Source organism: Bombina bombina, chromosome 3, assembly GCF_027579735.1.
Source record: "Bombina bombina isolate aBomBom1 chromosome 3, aBomBom1.pri, whole genome shotgun sequence".
Taxonomy (NCBI): domain Eukaryota; kingdom Metazoa; phylum Chordata; class Amphibia; order Anura; family Bombinatoridae; genus Bombina; species Bombina bombina.
Genome location: NC_069501.1, coordinates 635184579 through 635208617, shown reverse-complemented (window position 1 = coordinate 635208617; position 24039 = coordinate 635184579). Strand labels below are relative to the sequence as shown.

General features: G+C 40.6%; 1 protein-coding gene across 1 annotated transcript in view; it reads right to left on the bottom strand.

Moving 5' to 3' along the window:
* The window catches only part of MED13 (mediator complex subunit 13), a 1182528-nt gene that overhangs the window by 561540 nt on the left and 596949 nt on the right, over positions 1-24039 (bottom strand). Inside the window, exon 20 of the mRNA XM_053707341.1 lies at positions 22499-22913. Within this exon, the coding sequence (XP_053563316.1) occupies positions 22499-22913 (415 nt within the window). The remainder of the gene's footprint in view (positions 1-22498; positions 22914-24039) is intronic.

The window sequence follows — 24039 nt, the reverse complement described above, 5'->3', positions numbered from 1 at the left end:
CCCTGCCCCGGTCAGAACAACAACTCCCAGAGAGGAGAGGTCTCTTACACAATGTAAGAATGCTTCTTTTTTTTTATCTGGTTTGCAAATAATCTTGAAAGAAGAAATCTTCCTCTGGGAGGAAAATTCTTGAACTCCAGTTTGTATCCCTGGGACACTATCTCTATAGCCCAGAGATCTTGAACGTCTCGCACCCAAGCCTGAACGAAGAAAGAAAGTCTGCCCCCCACCAGATCCGGTCTCGGATCGGGGGCATGCCCTTCATGCTGTTTTGGAATCAGCAGCAGGCTTCTTGGACTGTTTACCCTTGTTCCAAGGCTGGTTGGGTCCCAAGTAGGCATAGATTGCGAATAGCTCCCCTCTTGTTTGGAGGAGGAAGAGAAAGAATTTCCCTTGAAATTACAAAAGGAACGAAAATTACTTTGTCGTCCTTTTTGTTTATTTCTCTTATCCTGAGGAAGGAGATGACCCTTACCTCCCGTGATGTCAAAAATAATTTCCTTCAGGCCAGGTCCAAACAAGGTCTTTCGTTTGTAAGGAATAGCCAGAAGCTTAGAATTGGATGACACATCCGCAGACCAAGGTTTTAACCATAAAGCTCTGCGGGCAAGAATAGAAAACCCTGAACTTTTAGCTGCTAATTTAGTAATTTGCAGAGAAGTATCTGTAATAAAGGCATTAGCCAACTTCAGAGCTTTAATCCTATCTTGGATGTCCTCTAAAGTGGTTTCAGTTCTGAGAGACTCAGACAAAGCATCAAACCAATAAGCTGCTGTACTAGTGACCGTAGCAATGCACGCAGCCAGCTGCAATAGCAGACCCTGGTGAACATACGTTTTTTTTAAGTAGACCCTCCAATTTCTTGTCCATTGGATCTTTAAAAGCACAACTATCCTCAATGGGAATAGTAGCTCGCTTGGCTAGAGTGGAAAAAGCTCCTTCCACCTTAGGCACCGTCTGCCAAGTTTCCCTGACATCGTCTGCTATAGGAAACATTTTCTTGAAAATAGGAGATGGAGAAAAGGGAATACCTGGTCTCTCCCATTCCTTGGAAATAATCTCCAAAGTCCGCTTCAGAAACATCTGAGTAAGAGGGAACTTCAAAATATCTATTCAACTTGCTCGACTTCGCAGGAGCGACCCCTACTGTAGAATCACAGTCATCTAAAGTAACTAAAACCTACCTGAGCAACAGACGGAGGTGTTCTAGTTTGAACCTGAAAGAAACAACCTCTGAATCAGTCAAAGGTATTGAACCTTCTAAATCTGAAACTTCACCTTCTGATAGAACCTCCATACCCTCCAACTCAGTTCCCTGGGAGGGTACATCCGAGATTGCCACCATAGTATCAGAAACCTCATTTACTAAGTGGTTGTCCTTCCTCTTACGCTTGCCTTGAAGCATAGGAAAAGCAGACAATGCATCAGAAATTGTGGAAGACATAACTGTAGCAATGTCTTTTAAGATAATTCCAGCAATCACTGGAGTAGAAGTACAGGGCACTGCTTGTGAGGGCGTTATATCTTGGGACGCTTGGGGAGAAAACTGCGGCATACTCTGAATCTCAGCATTAGACTCCTGAGAGGCATCTGCCTTTGAAAAATTTTGCTCATGAAAAATCTTTTCTTTATAACTCCAGGCCCTTTCAATACATGAAGAGCAGAAAGGGATTGGTGGTTCCACATTAGCATTTAAACACATGGAGCAGGTAACATTCTGCACTGCTTCAATATCCATTATTATATATTTTCTCTTTCTTTTATATAATTTTTATAGAAACAATTGTGATTCTCCTTATTTGATTTTTCATTCGGATAAGGTAGTCCTGCGTACTAAACCTGGGTTCTTACCTAAGGTAGTTACTAACAGGAATATCAATCAAGAGATTGTTGTTCCTTCTTTATGCCCAAATCCTTCTTCAAAGAAGGAACGTCTACTGCACAACCTGGATGTAGTCCGTGCTCTAAAATTTTACTTACAGGCAACTAAGGAATTTCGACAAACGTCTTCTCTGTTTGTCATTTACTCTGGGCAGAGGAGAGGTCAAAAAGCTTCCGCTACCTCTCTTTCTTTTTGGCTTCGTAGCATAATTCGTTTAGCTTATGAGACTGCTGGACAGCAGCCTCCTGAAAGAATTACAGCTCATTCTACTAGAGCTGTGGCTTCCACTTGGGCCTTCAAGAATGAGGCCTCTGTTGAACAGATTTGCAAGGCTGCAACTTGGTCTTCGCTTCATACTTTTTCCAAATTTTACAAATTTGACACTTTTGCTTCATCGGAGGCTATTTTTGGGAGAAAGGTTCTTCAGGCAGTGGTTCCTTCTGTATAAAGAGCCTGCCTATCCCTCCCGTCATCCGTGTACTTTTGCTTTGGTATTGGTATCCCAGAAGTAATGATGACCCGTGGACTGATCACACTTAACAGAAGAAAACATAATTTATGCTTACCTGATAAATTCCTTTCTCCTGTAGTGTAGTCAGTCCACGGGTCATCCATTACTTATGGGATTATATCTCCTCCCTAACAGGAAGTGCAAGAGGATCACCCAAGCAGAGCTGCTACATAGCTCCTCCCCTCTACGTCATACCCAGTCATTCGACCGAAACCAAACGAGAAAGGAGAAACTATAGGGTGCAGTGGTGACTGGAGTTTAATTTAAAAATTTAGACCTGCCGTAAACAACAGGGCGGGCCGTGAACTGACTACACTACAGGAGAAAGGAATTTATCAGGTAAGCATAAATTATGTTTTCTCCTGTTAAGTGTAGTCAGTCCACGGGTCATCCATTACTTATGGGATACCAATACCAAAGCTAAAAGTACACGGATGACGGGAGGGACAGGCAGGATCTTTACACGGAAGGAACCACTGCCTGTAGAACCTTTCTCCCAAAAACAGCCTCCGAAGAAGCAAAAGTGTCAAATTTGTAAAATTTTGAAAAAGTGTGAAGTGAAGACCAAGTTGCAGCCTTGCAAATCTGTTCAACAGAGGCCTCATTCTTAAAGGCCCAAGTGGAAGCCACAGCTCTACTAGAATGAGCTGTAATTCTTTCAGGAGGCTGCTATCCAGCAGTCTCATATGCTAAACGTATTATGCTACGAAGCCAAAAAGAGAGAGAGGTAGCCGAAGCTTTTTGACCTCTCCTCTGTCCAGAATAAACGACAAACAGGGAAGAAGTTTGACGAAAATCCTTAGTTGCCTGCAAATAAAATTTCAGGGCACGGACGACGTCCAGATTGTGCAGAAGTCGTTCCTTCTTTGAAGAAGGGTTAGGGCACAATGATGGAACAACAATCTCTTGATTGATATTCTTGTTAGTGACTACCTTAGGTAAGAACCCAGGTTTAGTACGCAGAACTACCTTGTCTGAATGAAAAATCAGATAAGGAGAATCACAATGTAAGGCCGATAACTCAGAGACTCTTCGAGCCGAGGAAATAGCCATTAAAAACAGAACTTTCCAAGATAACAGCTTGATATCAATGGAATGAAGGGGTTCAAACGGAACACCTTGCAGAACGTTAAGAACTAAGTTTAAGCTCCACGGCGGAGCAACAGTCTTAAACACAGGCTTAATCCTAGCTAAAGCCTGAACGTCTGGAACTTCTGACAGACGATTGTGTAAAAGGATAGACAGAGCTGAGATCTGTATCTTTAACGAACTAGCAGATAAACCCTTTTCTAAACGTTCTTGTAGAAAAGACAATATCCTAGGAATCCTAACCTTACTCCATGAGTAACTCTTGGATTCGCACCAATATAAGTATTTACGCCATATTTTATGGTAAATTTTCCTGGTTACAGGTTTCCTAGCCTGTATTAAGGTATCAATCACTGACTCCGAGAATCCCCGCTTTGATAGAATCAAGCGTTCAATCTCCATGCAGTCAGCCTCAGAGAAATTAGATTTGGATGTTTGAAAGGACCCTGAATCAGAAGGTCCTGTCTCAGAGGCAGAGACCATGGTGGACAGGATGACATGTCCACTAGATCTGCATACCAGGTCCTGCGTGGCCACGCAGGCGCTATTAGAATCATCGATGCTCTCTCCTGTTTGATCCTGGCAATCAATCGAGGAAGCATCGGGAAGGGTGGAAACACATAAGCCATGTTGAAAACCCAAGGTGCTGTCAGAGCATCTATCAGTACCGCTCCCGGGTCCCTGGACCTGGATCCGTAACAAGGAAGCTTGGCGTTCTGGCGAGACGCCATGAGATCCAGATCTGGTTTGCCCCAATGATGAAGCAGTTGGGCAAACACCTCCGGATGAAGTTCCCACTCCCCCGGATGAAAAGTCTGGCGACTTAGGAAATCCGCCTCCCAGTTCTCCACGCCTGGGATGTGGATCGCTGACAGGTGGCAAGAGTGAGACTCTGCCCAGCGAATTATCTTTGAGACTTCCATCATCGCTAGGGAACTCCTTGTCCCTCCCTGATGGTTGATGTAAGCCACAGTCGTGATGTTGTCCGACTGAAACCTGATGAACCTCAGAGTTGCTAACTGAGGCCAAGCCAGAAGAGCATTGAAAACTGCTCTTAATTCCAGAATGTTTATTGGAAGGAGTCTCTCCTCCTGAGTCCATGATCCCTGAGCCTTCAGGGAATTCCAGACAGCGCCCCAACCTAGCAGGCTGGCGTCTGTTGTTACAATCGTCCAATCTGGCCTGCTGAAGGGCATCCCCCTGGACAGATGTGGCCGAGAAAGCCACCATAGAAGAGAATCTCTGGTCTCTTGATCCAGATTTAGCATAGGGGACAAATCTGAGTAATCCCCATTCCACTGACTTAGCATGCACAATTGCAGCGGTCTGAGATGCAGGCGTGCAAAAGGTACTATGTCCATTGCCGCTACCATTAAGCCGATTACCTCCATGCATTGAGCCACTGACGGGTGTTGAATGGAATGAAGGACACGGCAAGCATTTAGAAGTTTTGATAACCTGTCCTCCGTCAGGTAAATTTTCATTTCTACAGAATCTATAAGAGTCCCCAAGAAGTGAACTCTTGTGAGTGTCAATAGAGAACTCTTTCTACGTTCACCTTCCACCCATGCAACCTTAGAAATGCCAGAACTAACTCTGTATGAGACTTGGCAGTTTGGAAACTTGACGCTTGTATCAGAATGTCGTCTAGGTACGGAGCTACCGCTATTCCTCGCGGTCTTAGTACCGCCAGAAGAGAGCCCAGAACCTTTGTAAAGATTCTTGGAGCTGTAGCTAACCCGAAGGGAAGAGCTACAAACTGGTAATGCCTGTTTAGGAAGGCAAACCTTAGATACCGGTAATGATCCTTGTGAATCGGTATGTGAAGGTAGGCATCCTTTAAATCCACTGTGGTCATGTACTGACCCTTTTGGATCATAGGTAAGATGGTCCGAATAGTTTCCATTTTGAACGATGGAACTCTTAGGAATTTGTTTAGGATCTTTAAGTCCAAGATTGGTCTGAAGGTTCCCTCTTTTTTGGGAACCACAAACAGATTTGAGTAAAACCCTTGTCCGAGTTCCTTCCTGTCTTGGAGCAGAGGAAGTTGATGCTGCTCCTGCCTTGAAGTTACGAAAGGCACGAAAATTAGACTGTTTAGCCCTTGGTTTGGCCCTGTCTTGAGGCAGGGCATGGCCCTTACCTCCAGTAATGTCAGCGATAATTTCTTTCAAACCGGGCCCGAATAATGTCTGCCCTTTGAAAGGGATGTTAAGCAATTTAGATTGAGAAGTCACATCGGCTGACCAGGATTTAAGCCACAGCGCTCTACGCGCTTGAATGGCGAATCCGGAGTTCTTAGCCGTAAGTTTAGTTAAGTGTACTACGGCATCAGAAATAAATGAATTAGCTAGCTTAAGGACTTTAAGCTTGTCTATAATCTCATCCAATGGAGCTGTGCTAAGGGTCTCTTCCAGAGACTCAAACCAGAATGCCGCCGCAGCCGTGACAGGCGCAATGCATGCAAGGGGTTGTAATATAAAACCTTGCTGAACAAACATTTTCTTAAGGTAACCCTCTATCTTTTTATCCATTGGATCTGAAAAAGCACAGCTATCCTCCACCGGGATAGTGGTGCGCTTAGCCAGAGTAGAAACTGCTCCCTCCACCTTAGGGATCGTCTGCCATAAGTCCCGTGTGGTGGCGTCTATTGGAAACATTTTTCTAAATATAGGAGGGGGTGAAAAAGGCACACCGGGTCTATCCCACTCCTTGTTAACAATTTCTGTAAGCCTTTTAGGTATAGGAAAAACATCAGTACACGCCGGTACCGCAAAATATTTATACAGCCTACATATTTTCTCTGGAATTGCAACCGTGTTACAATCATTCAGAGCCGCTAATACCTCCCCTAGTAATTCACAGAGGTTCTCAAGCTTTAATTTAAAATTTGAAATGTCTGAGTCCAGTTTACTTGGATCAGATCCGTCACCCACAGAATGAAGCTCTCCGTCCTCATGTTCTGCAAATTGTGACGCAGTATCAGACATGGCTCTATTATTATCAGCACACTCTGTTCTTACCCCAGAGTGATCGCGTTTACCCCTAAATTCTGGCAATTTAGATAGTACTTCAGTCATAACATTAGCCATGTCTTGCAAAGTGATTTGTATGGGCCGCCCTGATGTACTTGGCGCCACAATATCACGCACCTCCTGAGCGGGAGGCGAAGGTACTGACACGTGAGGAGAGTTAGTCGGCATAACTTCCCCCTCGTTGTCTGGTGAAATTTTCTTTACATGTACAGATTGGCTTTTATTTAAAGTAGCATCAATGCAATTAGTACACAAATTTCTATTGGGCTCCACATTGGCCTTTAAACATATTGAACAAAGAGATTCATCTGTGTCAGACATGTTTAAACAGACTAGCAATGAGACTAGCAAGCTTGGAAATTACTTTTCAAATAAATTTACAAGCAATATAAAAAACGCTACTGTGCCTTTAAGAAGCACAAAAAACTGTCACAGTTGAAATAACAATGAACCAAATTAGTTATAGCAACCAAATTTTCACAGTAAATGCATTAAGTTAGCAAAGGATTGCACCCACCAGCAAATGGATGATTAACCCCTTAGTACCCAAAAACGGATAACAATTTAATATTAACGTTTTTATCACAGTCAAAACACACTCTCACAGGTCTGCTGTGAGTGATTACCTCCCTCAAAACTAGTTTTGGAGACCCCTGGGCTCTGTAGAGACGTCCTGGATCATGGAGGAAGAAATAGGAAGACTGTGACTAAATTTTTACTGCGCAATAAAGCGCTAAAATAGGCCCCTCCCACTCATATTACAACAGTGGGGAAGCTCAGTAAACTGATTTTATTCAGAAACAAACGACAGCCATGTGGTAAAAATCATGCCCATAAGTTTTTATCACCAAGTACCTCAGAAAAAAACGATTAACATGCCAGTAAACGTTTTAAAAATAAAATTATGAAATGTTATTAATAAGCCTGCTGCTAGTCGCTTTCACTGCAGTGGAGGCTCAAATATTACTTAAATATATACAGTATTTTCTTAGTGAAATTCCATTCCCCAGAAATACCTCAGTGTATACATACATACCTATCAGCCTGATACCAGTCGCTACTACTGCATTTAAGGCTGCACTTACATTACATCGGTATTAGCAGTATTTTCTCAGTCAATTCCACTCCTTAGAAAATAATATACTGCAACATACCTCCTTGCAGGTGAGCCCTGCCTGCTATCCCCTGTTCTGAAGTTACCTCACTCCTCAGAATGGCCGAGAACAGCAAGTGGATCTTAGTTACGACCGCTAAGATCATACACAAACTCAGGTAGATTCTTCTTCTAATGCTGCCTGAGAAGAAACAACACACTCCGGTGCCGTTTAAAATAAACTTTTGATTGAAGAAATAAAAACTAAGTTTAATAACCACAGTCCTCTCACACGTCCTATCTATTAGTTAGGTGCAAGAGAATGACTGGGTATGACGTAGAGGGAAGGAGCTATGTAGCAGCTCTGCTTGGGTGATCCTCTTGCACTTCCTGTTAGGGAGGAGATATAATCCCATAAGTAATGGATGACCTGTGGACTGACTACACTTAACAGGAGAAATACCGTTACTGTCTCTTTAAGAATTCAAAACAAAAAAACGTTTTAATGCTAAAAGAAAAAAAATTATGCAACAGGACAAACAAAAAGTTATACAGAATACTGATTGAAATAACTTTATATAAAAAACAAGATACTGTGCCTTTAAGAAATACACATTTTTTCCTGTTGAAATTGCTATTTAATTAAACGGACAAAAATTGCTATTTAATTAAACTGACACAAGAAAAATAAGCAGCTTTATCCCAGCCCCAGTGCCTGTACTAGGCTGTCAAAGATTACCCTCCAAATAAAGAGCCTGGTCCCACTGCTGAGCCTTTTAAAATAATTTTTAAATAAAAACACAAGTGCCCACTTTGCTCTGAGAGAAAAACTCCCCAGAAAAATAAAGCAGCACTTACCTTAATGCTGTCCAACAGCAGGACGGACAGACCAACAGGTTTAAGAGGTCCTCTCCCTCCTATGGCCCTGTTGAAAAATGATAAAGCCTGAGTTAAACTTGCTTAGGCCATCAGAGTAAGGGCAGCAACAATGTATGGGAGGCACAGTGAGAATTATGTCCCACCAGTTCCCATTGCTTTAAAGCCACCAGAAGCTCTACTGTAGAGACTGATATGGATTATGGCTACACCCTAGAACAAAGCAGCACACTCTGGCACCACTTTAAAAATAATAAACTCTTGATTGAAGAATCTAATCTAACACCTCACTTTACCTCTTCCTACCACTAACGCAGGCAAAGAGAATGACTGAAGTGGGAGGGAAGAAAGGAGCTATATATAGCAGCTCTGCTGTGGTGCTCTTTGCCTCCTCCCGCTGACCAGGAGGTGAAATCCCACAAGTAAGGATGACATCTGTGGACATATATATATATATATATATATATATACACACACACACACACACACACACACTGTATATACACACTGATATCGCAGGCTGGGCATCTCAGTCTCCAGCTGACTGTCTCTCAGGGATATCAGTGACAAATCAGATGTTTGGTATGAAATATAAAGAACAGAGAGAAAACCCAATAGTGCAGCACAATTTTGATGCCAAAGATATATTGTGAAACAAGTGCATATATTACTCACATTTGGTAGAAAATAGTGCTGAATATTGCAGGCTGGATGTCAAAGTCACCAGCTGACTATAATACTTTGGTCTCCCAGGAGTAATGATGATGAGTTCAGGAATCCAAAGACAGCTCCAGGAAAGGAAAAAGGAATTAAGGCAGGTACTACTAAAACAATTTAAATTTTAAAACAATAAAATAAACAATGCAACGTGTTTCTCTGCTTAAAGAGGCTGTTTCGTCAGTTCCTGATAAAACATGCTTTTAGCTGAGAAATGCGTTGCATTGTTGATTTTATTGTTTTAAAAATGTAAATTTGACTAAGAGGCCCAGCCAGCGATATCAGCACTTATATTTAGTGCTCCACTTTTGTGAGTACCCTCCTATTCAGCCTTTTTAAAATTATCCATCAGAAAGTCTTTTTCTGCACCATGAAGCGCTCTTCTTTGTTTTATTTATAGAACCATGTCCCAAGCCCAATCGTTTGGAAGAAGAGTCGACTTGTGAATCAAGCAAATACACCTCAAAGTTTTACAAGGACTTTTACATTGTTCTTTTGAATACTACACACACATTTTCTTTATTATTTATAATCTTTATTATTTTTATTTATAATTTTATTTTTGTTTTGTCTTATTATATATTTTTTTCATTTCCCTATTTTTGATATTGAGAATATATATATATATATTTATACACGCATATATATATATTTTTTGTGTGTGTATATGCATCATATGACCAGATTGTGCCATATTTAATTATAATTATAAATATATATCATACATAGCGCCCTTTTTTTTTTTAAACTTTTCCTTCTTTCCGCCAAAGGTGTAGAAAAGTCGATGGAAAGAAATGTTAACGCTCTCCAATATCTCAGCCCCACCTCATGATGATCCCAAACAGGGAGATTCTATAAATCAAAATACTGTTCTCTCTCTGTGACTGATCCCTGGAGAAAATAATGCCTCTAACAGTGACAAATTCGTGAACATGAGATAATAGCGGTAACCATCAAACACTATTATAAAAATTCCTGATCTCCAACGTTTCAAGTCTCTAGTATGAATGGATGAAAATAAGCAGCTGCGTATCATTCTCCCAAGTGCACAAACTGATCGCGCCATTAAAGGGACATTAAACACTAAATACATGCTAGATAGAATGATGCATTCAAAGAAAAGATTAGTCCATGACTAACATGTAGATGTATTTTTTAAAGTTTCATTAGATGTTTAAAAAGTGACAAAATAAGTGTAAAGTTTTAGTGTCTATAAAACACTGGGAGTTGCCATGTTGTAACTTGTGTTACCTTCTCTGCTGTGGCCAATTAGGGTCCGTTATAAATAGGTCACTAGAGTGTGCAGCCAATGGTTGTGCTGGATTTAACAGTGTTCTGTACTTCCATTTCTAACAGGAACTGAAAAGCTCACAATTTCAGAATGGAATTACAGTCAAAGAGGACAAAATAAGTAATGAAAGTATATTGCAGAGTTGTTTTATTATATACAATTTATCATTTTATATTACCATCTCAAAGTGTTTAATGTCCCTTTAACACACTATGGAGATCCGTTCCCTCAAACAGATTTAGTACTGTCATATAATGCATTAACTATGGGGTATTCAGGTACATACACAGTACATAATACCAGGGAATACAGGAATATATTGGATGTCACACAATACTTTAACCCTGAATCCTGCTAGAATAAGAGCACATGGAGTCTTATAGTGAAATGATCTCATGAACGTGCCGACACACATACAGAGCAAATAAAATCAGATAACCCATAGAACTACTGGTGTTCCACACGGAAAAACACCATATAAGAGGGTAGAGGGAGCAAAAACACAGTGACAGGTCCCCCTGACAGCTCAGGAAGCCGTTACCATGAACAAAAACACTCCATAACCCTAATTCTGGGCCTTATTTAACCCCATAACTCCCCCCTTGGAGAGATTTTTAGGGTACTGTGCCTCCAAACACCCTCCTATAGTAGATCTGGAACTCTCCAGTGTCTTAGAGCTTCTAGGGACCCCTTATGTAAAGGATAAGCCATCTGTAGCAGGAGAGAAAAAAAGGGGACTTACCCTCAGAGGACTTCAGCCATGGCGCAGTCACGGCTCTTCCAAGTCTGCCAGCTTTATCCAGACATCTGACAGGGTACAGAGATGAAAGGAAAGCAGAGTAACTAACCCTGGTTGCTGGTTGGGGGGTTAGCATAGATTGCTGGAGAGAGAAGAGATAACTACCCTGCGGCCTCCAGCAGTCAGAGCACTATCTTCGCACTCCTCCTTGTTTCAGGAAGGCAAAGAATGACTGAGGATTATGGAAAGTGGGAGGGATTCTTAAAGCTTTACTGGGGTGTCTTTGCCTCCTCCTGGTGATCAGGAGCTGAATTTCCAACAGTAATTGAATGGAATCATGGACTCTCCATGCCATTGGAAAGAAAAACCTTAAGTAAGCTTTTGAGGAAAGGAAAAAATTCTTATTCTCTTATTTAGTATGTTTACAGGAAGTTAATGCAGGTATACCAGTATCCCTTGGAACATGTTAAGTCTAGTTCTTATAAACTAATTTTTGAAGCACAATCAAGGTGCAAGTAGCTACAGCTGGATTCAATTTCTTAACCTGTCTTCTTGCTAGATAGCTGAACTGATCATTGGGCTACTACAACTGGCTTAGTAAAAAGCTTGACAAAATATTTTTGTGTACAAAACAAGGGTAATTGTGATATTCTGTCCCAGGGCCGCATGTACTTAACTGCTGAGACCAACAAACAATGGCACTATTAAAGGCAATCTCCCTGTTTGTATATTAGTAGTCCAACTATAGTATACCAAATGACAATCTCTACTAAGGACTGGTGCTATGCATTAGGATGATAAATTATAGAAAAGTGGAAAAAGAAAGAGTGATTACACGGAAAAAATGCATCTACAGCACTCTATGCCCAGACTAGAAGGCAGAAAATACCCAATAGGGTTAAAACATAACTTTTATTGGGATATTAAAATTAGGGTGAAAAATAATTGAAATAATGAGGGATATTAGCACAGTATCAATGTAAACAAGTGGTTTAAGTAATCAATTGGTAAATACCTCAAGATAATGATACACACTGGATAAATGAGCTCTTGAGACCAATGGGGAGTAGTAAGATCACAGTGAAATAAAGGGTCACCATGAGAATAATTCTGATCACTCAATCCATTACAGTACTTATAATTTGTATGTTATGCTTGAACACGTGGGTTAGGTTACATAGTGATAAAGTACTTTATAAGCAGTAGTAATATACACCGCCTGATATTTACTTAGTGCTGCAATTTGTCTCTAATGGTTGCAATATAACTTAAAATATAAGGCTGGATTGAAATAAACACAACGTTCAACTGTCAGTGCGATAATTGTTATAAAGTTCCAAGTAGATACCTGTGTTATATGCAGAAATGCTGTCTAGTTGGTAAAGGGCTGATGAGCCAATTCTAAGAGTGCAACTATGTATTAGTTTAAATTAAACCAGGGTTAGAGTTAAATACTGAATACACTGTTGCTTGTTATCTGCCTAGACATTGAGACAAGGATCTATAGCACCGTTAAGTTAGGTTGAGTAACCACACGTGTTTCAAATTATGAAATTAGAGTTAAAAGGACGCTGAACCCAAACTTTTTCTTTCGTGATTTAGACAGAGCATGCATTTTTAAGCGACTTTCTAATTTACTCCTATTATCAAATTTTCTTTGTTCTCTTGCTATCTTTATTTGAAAAAGAAGGCATCTAAGCTTTTTTTTTTGGTTTAGAACTCTGGACAGCACGTTTTTATTGGTGGCTGAATTTATCCACCAATCAGCAAGGACAACCGAGGTTGTTTATGAAAAATGGGCCATCATATTAAAGGTACAGTCTAGGCCAAAATAAACTTTCATGATTCAGATAGAGCAGTAATTTTAAACAATTTTACAATTTACTTTTATCACCAATTTTGCTTTGTTCTCTTGGTATTCTTAGTTGAAAGCTTAACCTAGGAGGTTCATATGCTAATTTCTTAGAACTTAAAGGCCACGTCTTTTCAGAATGCATTTTAACAGTTTTTCACCACTAGAGGGTGTTAGTTCACGTATTTCATATAGATAACACTGTACTCATGCACGTGAAGTTATCTGGGAGCAGGCACTGATTGGCTAAACTGCAAGTCTGTCAAAAGAACTGAAGTAAAGGGGCAGTTTGCAGAGGCTTAGATACAAGATAATCACAGAGGTTAAAAGTATATTAATATAACTGTTGGTTATGCAAAACTGGGGAGTGGGTAATAAAGGTATTATCTATCTTTTAAAACATTCTGGTGTAGACTGTCCCTTTAACCCTTTAAGGACACAGCTTTCAGTTTACTCAATTGTTTTATGACGGAAAAAATCCGTCATATGTCCTTAAGAGGTTAACTTACATTCTTGCATTTCAAATAAAGATACCAAGAGAATAAAGAAAATTTGATAGTAGGAGTAAATTAGAAAGTTGCTTAAAATGTCATGCTCTATCTGAATCACGAAAGAAAAATTTTGGGTTCAGTGTCCCTTTAACATCTGAATTAAAACGTCTATATGCTAAAACGTCAGTTTATGCACATTACAGTAAAAATTATAAAAGATGATAACAAGTACAGGGTTGCTAGACCCTATTGTAACATAGTCTGGATTAGCCCAGTAACAACAGATGAACGGTAAGTGGATTCTGCGTGTTATGGAGTCAGAGCAAACATCTCTGTGAGAACATTAATTAATGATACAGCAACCGCTAATACCCTCAGTTAAAAAAGAGCCCCTATTGCTCTAAGACTCCCCTGACGTGTTTTGCCCCTCCGGGGTTTATCAAAGGTGGCAAACCGCCGATTCTTTGGCGATATATACCCTAAGATTACTGGAAGTACAGCCTGTTTCTCGTTGTGATTGGATCACGGTCCTGTCTATCAAATTCAGATAGCCAATCCCTGGCATTTATTATCAGGTCGAATTTACCTACTATTAAGGTGGACTATGCTTGTAAATTGCTTGTGTGAAGTGAATAAATGGATAAGCTATTATGAAATTACATTAAAGGAATGGAAACGATTATGTTTTCATACTGTCATGGATTATGCCAAAGTTAAATAAATTAAGGATCCTAGGCAAATAGCAAACAACAGTGTATTAAGTATTTAACTCTAACCCTGGTTTAATTTAAAGGGATAGTCAACATCAGAATTGTTGTTGTTTTAAAAGATAGATAATCCCTTAATTACCAATTCCCCAGTTTTGCATAACCAACACAGTTATAATACATGTTTTACCTCTGTAAGTACCTTGTATCTAAGCCTCAGCAGACTGCCCCCTTATTTCAGTTCTTTTGACAGACTTGCAGTTTAGCCAATCAGAGCTGTCTCCATGGTAAATTCACGTGCATGAGCTCAATGTTATCTATATGAAACACGTGAACTAATGCCCTCTAGTGGTGAAAAACTATAAAAATGCATTTAGATTAGAGACGGCCTTCAAGGTCTAAGAACTTAGCATATGAACCTCCTAGGTTTAGCTTTCAACTAAGAATACCAAGAGAACAAAGCAAAATTGGTGATAAAAGTAAATTGGAAAGTTGTTTAAAATGACATGCCCTATTTGAAACATGAAAGTTTTTTTTGGACTTGACTGTCCCTTTAACCGTATATTAAGGATAATACATAGTTGCACTCTGTGAATTGGCTTCTATAACACAGGTGTCTACTTGCAACTTTATAACAATTATCGCACTGACAGTTAAACGTGGTTATTTTAATCCAGCCTTATATTTAAAATTATATTTTAACCACAAATTGCAGCACCAAGTATATATCAGGCGGTGTATATTACTACTGCTTATAAGCAGGTTACAAAGTAATAAAGTACTTAACCAACATGTTCAAGCATAACATACAAACCATCGCATGACCCAGTACATATAATAAGTACTGTAATGGATTGAGTGATCAGAATTATTCTCATGGTGACCCATTATTTCACTATGTAATCATACTACTCCCTATTGGTCTTGGGAGCTCATTCATCCAGTAAATATCATTATCTTGTGGTATTTAGGAATTACTTAACTTAAAGGCCTTACCAATTGTTTACTTATACCACTTGATGATATTGATACCGTGCTAATATATAGATAAACTCTTAACATTAAAAATGCCCACAATATAGCTATATGTGTGCCTATGGGTAAGTATGTTTTAAATTTTTATGTATAGACACTCATCCACTATCAAGCAAGTAGCAGACAGCCAAACCAGTACTGAAACATATCAGCAGAGGTAATGGAATAGGAGTATAATGTAGATCTGTAAAGGGAGGCAGAAGACAAATCCATGCAACTGAATTTACTGAGGGCTTATGAAGCATTTCCCATGAGGCAAAAACCATCGTATAATTAACTATACCCAAATACATCCCTCTGACAAGCTCTGTACTCTGAGGGGCACTGGGCTTCAAAATAGACTGAAAGACCTTTTTCAGTGAAGATATTCACATCTTCATGCTTTAACCACCTCCAACGGAGGCAAAGTAAAAACTAAGGTATGTGTGAAGTGTTTTCTAGGGCTCGTGAGGTTTGAAAGATTTTGCCTCCTCCTAGTAGAAGGCATGTATTCTCATGCGTAACTGATTGTGGACTCATGCCACCTCTATGAAATAGTTCATTACTTCCTGTTACAGCCCCACAAGAGCTCTCTACATGAAGGCATATATAGCTTGATGTCATAAGTCTTCTGTTAATGTTCAGTGAATGCTAGAGAAACATAATTTATGCTTACCTGATAAATTCCTTTCTTCTGTAGTGTGATCAGTCCACGGGTCATCATTACTTCTGGGATATTACTCCTCCCCAACAGGAAGTGCAAGAGGATTCACCCAGCAGAGCTGCATATAGCTCCTCCCCTCTACGTCACTCCCAGTCATTCGACCAAGGACCAACGAGAAAGGAAAAGCCAAGGGTGAAGTGGTGACTGGAGTATAAATTAAAAAATATTTACCTGCCTTAAAAACAGGGCGGGCCGTGGACTGATCACACTACAGAAGAAAGGAATTTATCAGGTAAGCATAAATTATGTTTTCTTCTGTTAAGTGTGATCAGTCCACGGGTCATCATTACTTCTGGGATACCAATACCAAAGCAAAAGTACACGGATGACGGGAGGGATAGGCAGGCTCTTTATACAGAAGGAACCACTGCCTGAAGAACCTTTCTCCCAAAAATAGCCTCCGATGAAGCAAAAGTGTCAAATTTGGAAAATTTGGAAAAAGTATGAAGCGAAGACCAAGTTGCAGCCTTGCAAATCTGTTCAACAGAGGCCTCATTCTTGAAGGCCCAAGTGGAAGCCACAGCTCTAGTAGAATGAGCTGTAATTCTTTCAGGAGGCTGCTGTCCAGCAGTCTCATAAGCTAAACGAATTATGCTACGAAGCCAAAAAGAAAGAGAGGTAGCGGAAGCTTTTTGACCTCTCCTCTGCCCAGAGTAAATGACAAACAGAGAAGACATTTGTCGAAATTCCTTAGTTGCCTGTAAGTAAATTTTTAGAGCACGGACTACATCCAGGTTGTGCAGTAGACGTTCCTTCTTTGAAGAAGGATTTGGGCATAAAGAAGGAACAACAATCTCTTGATTGATATTCCTGTTAGTAACTACCTTAGGTAAGAACCCAGGTTTAGTACGCAGGACTACCTTATCCGAATGAAAAATCAAATAAGGAGAATCACAATGTAAGGCTGATAATTCAGAGACTCTTCGAGCCGAGGAAATAGCCATTAAAAATAGAACTTTCCAAGATAAAAACTTTATATCAATGGAATGAAGGGGTTCAAACGGAACGCCCTGTAAAACATTAAGAACAAGGTTTAAACTCCATGGTGGAGCAACAGTTTTAAACACAGGCTTAATCCTGGCCAAAGCCTGACAAAAAGCCTGGACGTCAGGAACTTCTGACAGACGTTTGTGTAACAGAATGGACAGAGCTGAGATCTGTCCCTTTAATGAACTAGCAGATAAACCCTTTTCTAAACCTTCTTGTAGAAAAGACAATATCCTGGGAATCCTAACCTTACTCCAAGAGTAACCTTTGGATTCACACCAATATAGGTATTTACGCCATATCTTATGGTAAATCTTTCTGGTAACAGGTTTCCTAGCCTGTATTAAGGTATCAATAACTGACTCAGAAAACCCACGTCTTGATAAAATCAAGCGTTCAATTTCCAAGCAGTCAGCTTCAGAGAAGTTAGATTTTGATGTTTGAAGGGACCCTGTATCAGAAGGTCCTGTTTCAGAGGTAGAGACCAAGGTGGACAGGATGACATGTCCACCAGGTCTGCATACCAAGTCCTGCGTGGCCACGCAGGTGCTATTAGAATCACTGATGCTCTCTCTTGTTTGATTCTGGCAATCAATCGAGGAAGCAACGGGAAGGGTGGAAACACGTAAGCCATCCTGAAGTCCCAAGGTTCTGTCAGAGCATCTATCAGGACTGCTCCTGGATCCCTGGATCTGGACCCTTAACGAGGAAGCTTGGCGTTCTGTCGAGACGCCATGAGATCTATCTCTGGTTTGCCCCAACGTCGAAGTATTTGGGTAAAGACCTCCGGATGAAGTTCCCACTCCCCCGGATGAAAAGTCTGACGACTTAAGAAATCCGCCTCCCAGTTCTCCACTCCCGGGATGTGAATTGCTGACAGGTGGCAAGAGTGAGACTCTGCCCAGCAAATTATCTTTGATACTTCCATCATAGCTAGGGAGCTTCTTGTCCCTCCCTGATGGTTGATGTAAGCTACAGTCGTGATGTTGTCCGACTGAAACCTGATGAACCCCCGAGTTGTCAACTGGGGCCAAGCCAGGAGGGCATTGAGAACTGCTCTCAATTCCAGAATGTTTATTGGCAGGAGACTCTCCTCCTGACTCCATTGTCCCTGAGCCTTCAGAGAATTCCACACGGCACCCCAACCTAGAAGGCTGGCGTCTGTTGTTACAATTGTCCAGTCTGGTCTGCTGAATGGCATCCCCCTGGACAGATGTGGCCGAGAAAGCCACCATAGAAGAGAATTTCTGGTCTCTTGATCCAGATTCAGAGAAGGGGATAAGTCTGAGTAATCCCCATTCCACTGACTTAGCATGCACAGTTGCAGTGGTCTGAGGTGTAAGCGTGCAAAGGGTACTATGTCCATTGCCGCTACCATTAAGCCGATTACCTCCATGCATTGAGCCACTGACGGGTGTTGAATGGAATGAAGGGTGCGGCAAGCACTTTGAAGTCTTGTTAGCCTGTCCTCTGTCAGGTAAATCTTCATTTCTACAGAATCTATAAGAGTCCCCAGGAAGGGAACTCTTGTGAGTGGAACGAGTGAACTTTTCTTTTCGTTCACCTTCCATCCATGTGACCTTAGAAATGCCAGCACTAACTCTGTATGAGACTTGGCAGTTTGAAAGCTTGAAGCTTGTATCAGAATGTAGTCTAGGTATGGAGCTACCGAGATTCCCCGCGGTCTTAGTACCGCCAGAAGAGCACCCAGAACCTTTGTGAAGATTCTTGGAGCTGTAGCCAATCCGAATGGAAGAGCCACAAACTGGTAATGCCTGTCTAGGAAGGCAAACCTTAGGTACCGATAATGATCTTTGTGAATCGGTATGTGAAGGTAAGCATCTTTTAAATCTACAGTGGTCATGTACTGACCCTCTTGGATCATAGGTAAAATTGTCCGAATAGTCTCCATCTTGAACGATGGAACTCTTAGGAATTTGTTTAGGATCTTTAAGTCCAGGATTGGTCTGAAAGTTCCCTCTTTTTTGGGAACCACAAACAGATTTGAGTAAAACCCCTGTCCCTGTTCCGATCGTGGAACTGGATGGATTACTCCCATTAACAAGAGCTCTTGTACGCAGCGTAGAAACGCCTCTTTCTTTGTCTGGATTGTTGACAATCTTGACAGATGAAATCTCTCTCTTGGAGGAGAGTATTTGAAGTCCAGAAGGTATCCCTGAGATATTATCTCTAGCGCCCAGGGATCCTGAACATCTCTTGCCCAAGCCTGGGCGAAGAGAGAAAGTCTGCCCCCCACTAGATCCGATCCCGGATCGGGGGCCCTCAATTCATGCTGTTTTAGGGGCAGCAGCAGGTTTCCTAGTCTGCTTGCCCTTGTTCCAGGACTGGTTAGGTTTCCAGCCTTGTCTGTAGCGGGCAACAGCTCCTTCCTGTTTTGGTGCAGAGGAAGTTGATGCTGCTCCTGCTTTGAAATTACGAAAGGAACGAAAATTAGACTGTCTAGTCTTGGCTTTGGCTTTGTCCTGAGGCAGGGCATGGCCTTTACCTCCTGTAATGTCAGCGATAATCTCTTTCAACCCGGGCCCGAATAAGGTCTGCCCTTTGAAAGGTATATTAAGCAATTTAGACTTAGAAGTAACATCAGCTGACCAGGATTTTAGCCACAGCGCCCTGCGTGCCTGAATGGCGAATCCTGAATTCTTCGCCGTAAGTTTAGTAAGATGTACTACGGCCTCCGAAATGAATGAATTAGCTAGTTTAAGGACTCTAAGCCTGTTCGTAATGTCGTCCAGAATAGCTGAACCAATGTTCTCTTCCAGAGACTCAATCCAGAATGCCGCTGCAGCCGTGATCGGCGCAATGCATGCAAGGGGTTGCAATATAAAACCTTGTTGAACAAACATTTTCTTAAGGTAACCCTCTAATTTTTTATCCATTGGATCTGAAAAAGCACAGCTATCCTCCACCGGGATAGTGGTACGCTTAGCTAAGGTAGAAACTGCTCCCTCCACCTTAGGGACCGTTTGCCATAAGTCCCTTGTGGTGGCGTCTATTGGAAACATTTTTCTAAATATCGGAGGGGGTGAGAACGGCACACCGGGTCTATCCCACTCCTTAGTAACAATTTCAGTAAGTCTCTTAGGTATAGGAAAAACCTCAGTACTTGTCGGTACCGCAAAATATTTATCCAACCTACACATTTTCTCTGGTATTGCAACTGTGTTACAATCATTCAGAGCCGCTAACACCTCCCCTAGTAATACACGGAGGTTTTCCAGTTTAAATTTAAAATTTGAAATATCTGAATCCAGTCTGTTTGGATCAGAACCGTCACCCACAGAATGAAGCTCTCCGTCCTCATGTTCTGCCACCTGTGACGCAGTGTCTGACATGGCCCTAATATTATCAGCGCACTCTGTTCTCACCCCAGAGTGATCACGCTTACCTCTTAGCTCTGGTAATTTAGCCAAAACCTCAGTCATAACAGTAGCCATATCCTGTAATGTGATTTGTAATGGCCGCCCAGATGTACTCGGCGCTACAATATCACGCACCTCCCTCTGAGCGGGAGATGTAGGTACTGACACGTGAGGCGAGTTAGTCGGCATAACTCTCCTCTCGTTGTTTGGTGAAATTTGTTCAATTTGTACAGATTGACTTTTATTTAAAGTAGCATCAATACAGTTAGTACATAAATTTCTATTGGGCTCCACTTTGGCATTGCAACAAATGACACAGGTATCATCCTCTGAATCAGACATGTTTAACACACTAGCAAATAAACTTGTAACTTGGAAATACAATTCAATTAGAATAATATTAAAACGTACTGTGCCTTTAAGAAGCACAGAAGATCTATGACAGTTGAAAATTAATAAATTGAAACAGTTATAGCCTCAATCCTTGTAAATAACACAACTTTAGCAAAGGTTTAATCCCATTAGCAAAGATAACAAATTCTGAAAGCAGGAAACAAATTACAGAATAAACGTTTTTTATCTCAGTCAAACTATAATTCTCACAGCTCTGCTGAGAGAAATTACCTCCCTCAAAATAAGTTTTGAAGACCCCTGAGCTCTGTAGAGATGAACCGGATCATGCAGGGAATACAATGAGTTGCTGACTGAAATATTTGATGTGTAGTAAAAGCGCCAAAAAACGGCCCCTCCCCCTCACACACAGCAGTGAGGGAGAACAGAAACTGTCAGAAAACAGATTAAGCAACTGCCAAGTGGAAAAATAGTGCCCAAACATTTATTCACTCAGTACCTCAGTAAATGAAAACGATTTTACATTCCAGCAAAAACGTTAAACATAATCTCTAGTTATTAAACAGCTTTATGTATTTCTTACAGTGTAATTCTAGTGAAGTACCATTCCCCAGAATACTGAAGTGTAAAGTATACATACATGACATTATATCGGTATGGCAGGATTTTCTCATCAATTCCATTGTCAGAAAATAAAAACTGCTACATACCTCTATGCAGATTCATCTGCCCGCTGTCCCCTGATCTGAAGTTTACCTCTCCTCAGATGGCCGAGAAACAGCAATATGATCTTAACTACTCCGGCTAAAATCATAACAAAAACTCTGGTAGATTCTTCTTCAAACTCTGCCAGAGAGATAATAACACACTCCGGTGCTATTTTAAAATAACAAACTTTTGATTGAAGATATAAAACTAAGTATAATCACCATAGTCCTCTCACACATCCTATCTAGTCGTTGGGTGCAAGAGAATGACTGGGAGTGACGTAGAGGGGAGGAGCTATATGCAGCTCTGCTGGGTGAATCCTCTTGCACTTCCTGTTGGGGAGGAGTAATATCCCAGAAGTAATGATGACCCGTGGACTGATCACACTTAACAGAAGAAAAAGTTATTTTCTTGCCCATGCTCAGGATAGGAAAAATGCAACTTAAAAGGGATATGAAACCCAAATGTTTCTCATATTATTCAGATAGAGCATGCAATTTTAAGCAACTATCTAATTTACTTCTATTATCAATGTTTCTTCATTCTCTTGGTATCTTTATTTGAAAAAGGAGGAATTTAAGCTTAGGAGCCGGACGATTTTTGGTTCAGCACCCTGGGTAACGCTTGCTGATTGGTGGCTACATTTAGCCATCAATCGGCAAGTGCTACCCAGATGCTGAACCAAAAATTAGAAAGTTGCTTAAAATTGCATGCTCTATCTGAATCATGAAAGAACAAATTTGGGTTTTATATCCCTTTAGGTTCTTAGCATGTGTGCTCCCATATATGTCACTATAGGCAGTGGCTACACAGTTTTTAAGTGCTCAGTTTGCAAGTAGTTAGCGTTTTTTTTTTTTTTAACACAATCAGTTTCTATTTAGGTTTACTTCGATTTAACAATTTTATTTTTTTTACTGAAGAAACACTGTTTCATATCCCTTTAAGTTTGAAATAAAGTTAGATTCAGCATATAATTAAGCTATTATTGTTGGACACTTTATACCCAAGACATGTTACCGTTATTGAAGGAGAAAAAATAAAAAGTGCCTACCTTTCAGTAACTTCAGATAAAGCTGCTGCCAACTGCTCACTACACATTCCAGATGTTTGTTGCAAAGTTGCCTGTTGTCCTGCTTGACTATTCTGAGCAGAGTTACCCAGTGTTGAAATGGAGTTGTTGCTACTATTCATGTTCCCATATGTTGGAAAAGAAGTTGCCTTATTTGCGCTTAAGCCTCCAGACACACTTGTGGGTGCTGTGGTAGTCATTGCAGCAGGCAGATTGCTGCTTGAAGCTGGTGTAGATGAACTGTTTGTTGATGAAGACGTTGTGGAAGATGGAGTGCTTGGATTACCATTAATTGTTGCTGCAATTGGCTGTGTTGAAGTTGATTGGTTCATTAAAGGAACTAGATTGGGCTGGCAGAGTAAAGAACTATCCAGTGGCTGAGAAGCAAGATATGGACCTATAAATATACAAACAAAAATATATATTATGTTACCTATTATGTAATGTCCCCTTCAGGTTTTTTTTTATTGCTCCAATTCAGGTTCGGTCACAATATCAACAGATAAGGAGGTATAGTTAGAAGAACTTTCAGAGTTTCAGACTAAAGAAACTGTTTTCAAAGGCAAACCTCACAAGCACACAGCTAAAGTACAGGTAGGCTAAGAGTATTAAAGGGACAATGTAGTCAGAAAACGAAGTACAATATTTGAGAATGACCTAAACAGTATATTTGTAATATACAGTATATGCATTCAATTTTTTGCAGCTAAAGTTGTTGCCTGTACAATAATTTCCTGTGATGAACAGAATGAAACTACAGTATTGTTTCTTCTCCACACATCTCACTATTTTCCTACGCTCCCTAACCAGCTGTATTACATGTATAGAGCCACCTACTCAGCTACCAGGCACCACTGACTGTGGCGGTACTAGCTGTGCATAGTATAATGTGTACACCATAGAAGGCAACAGTTTCTTTAGCAGAAATAAGGTAACTTGTCTGGTGATGTTAGTTTAGGCAGCTAAGGCAACTTGTCATTGAGAAGTGTCGGTTTCAACTGACATCACTGCAGAGACTAGTTTGGTGCCAGGGTAAACCAGGCTGTGCAGGAATTGTAATCAATTACAGAGTATGTGTATCATGGCAAGGAGGCGGCTTCTGCTTCATTTTTTGTGTCCTTCCTAATGTAAACATAAATCTGTTTCCTTCTTTGCCGTGTGCAGTACCCTCTACCACTAGCTTTAGTAGAACTAGCTGTGCAGCTAAGTAGGTGGCTTTATACATGTAATACAGCTCATTAGGGAGCATAGAAAAATAGTAAGGTGTGTGGGGATGGAATAGTATAGTATCATACAGATTATAGCAAGAAATTACAACACAGGCAAGTTCACTCAATTTTACCAACTTTTGAGTACATATACATTGCAAACATGTTAAGTTATTATTTTTTAATATTGTACTGTTTTCTGACTACAGTGACCCCTTAAAGGGAGAATTGTATATTTTTTGCAAGAGTAAACCAAGTTTAAAAAAAAAAAAAAAAAAAAAAAGTTGATAGAAAAATGGATGCAAAGGCCTAGAC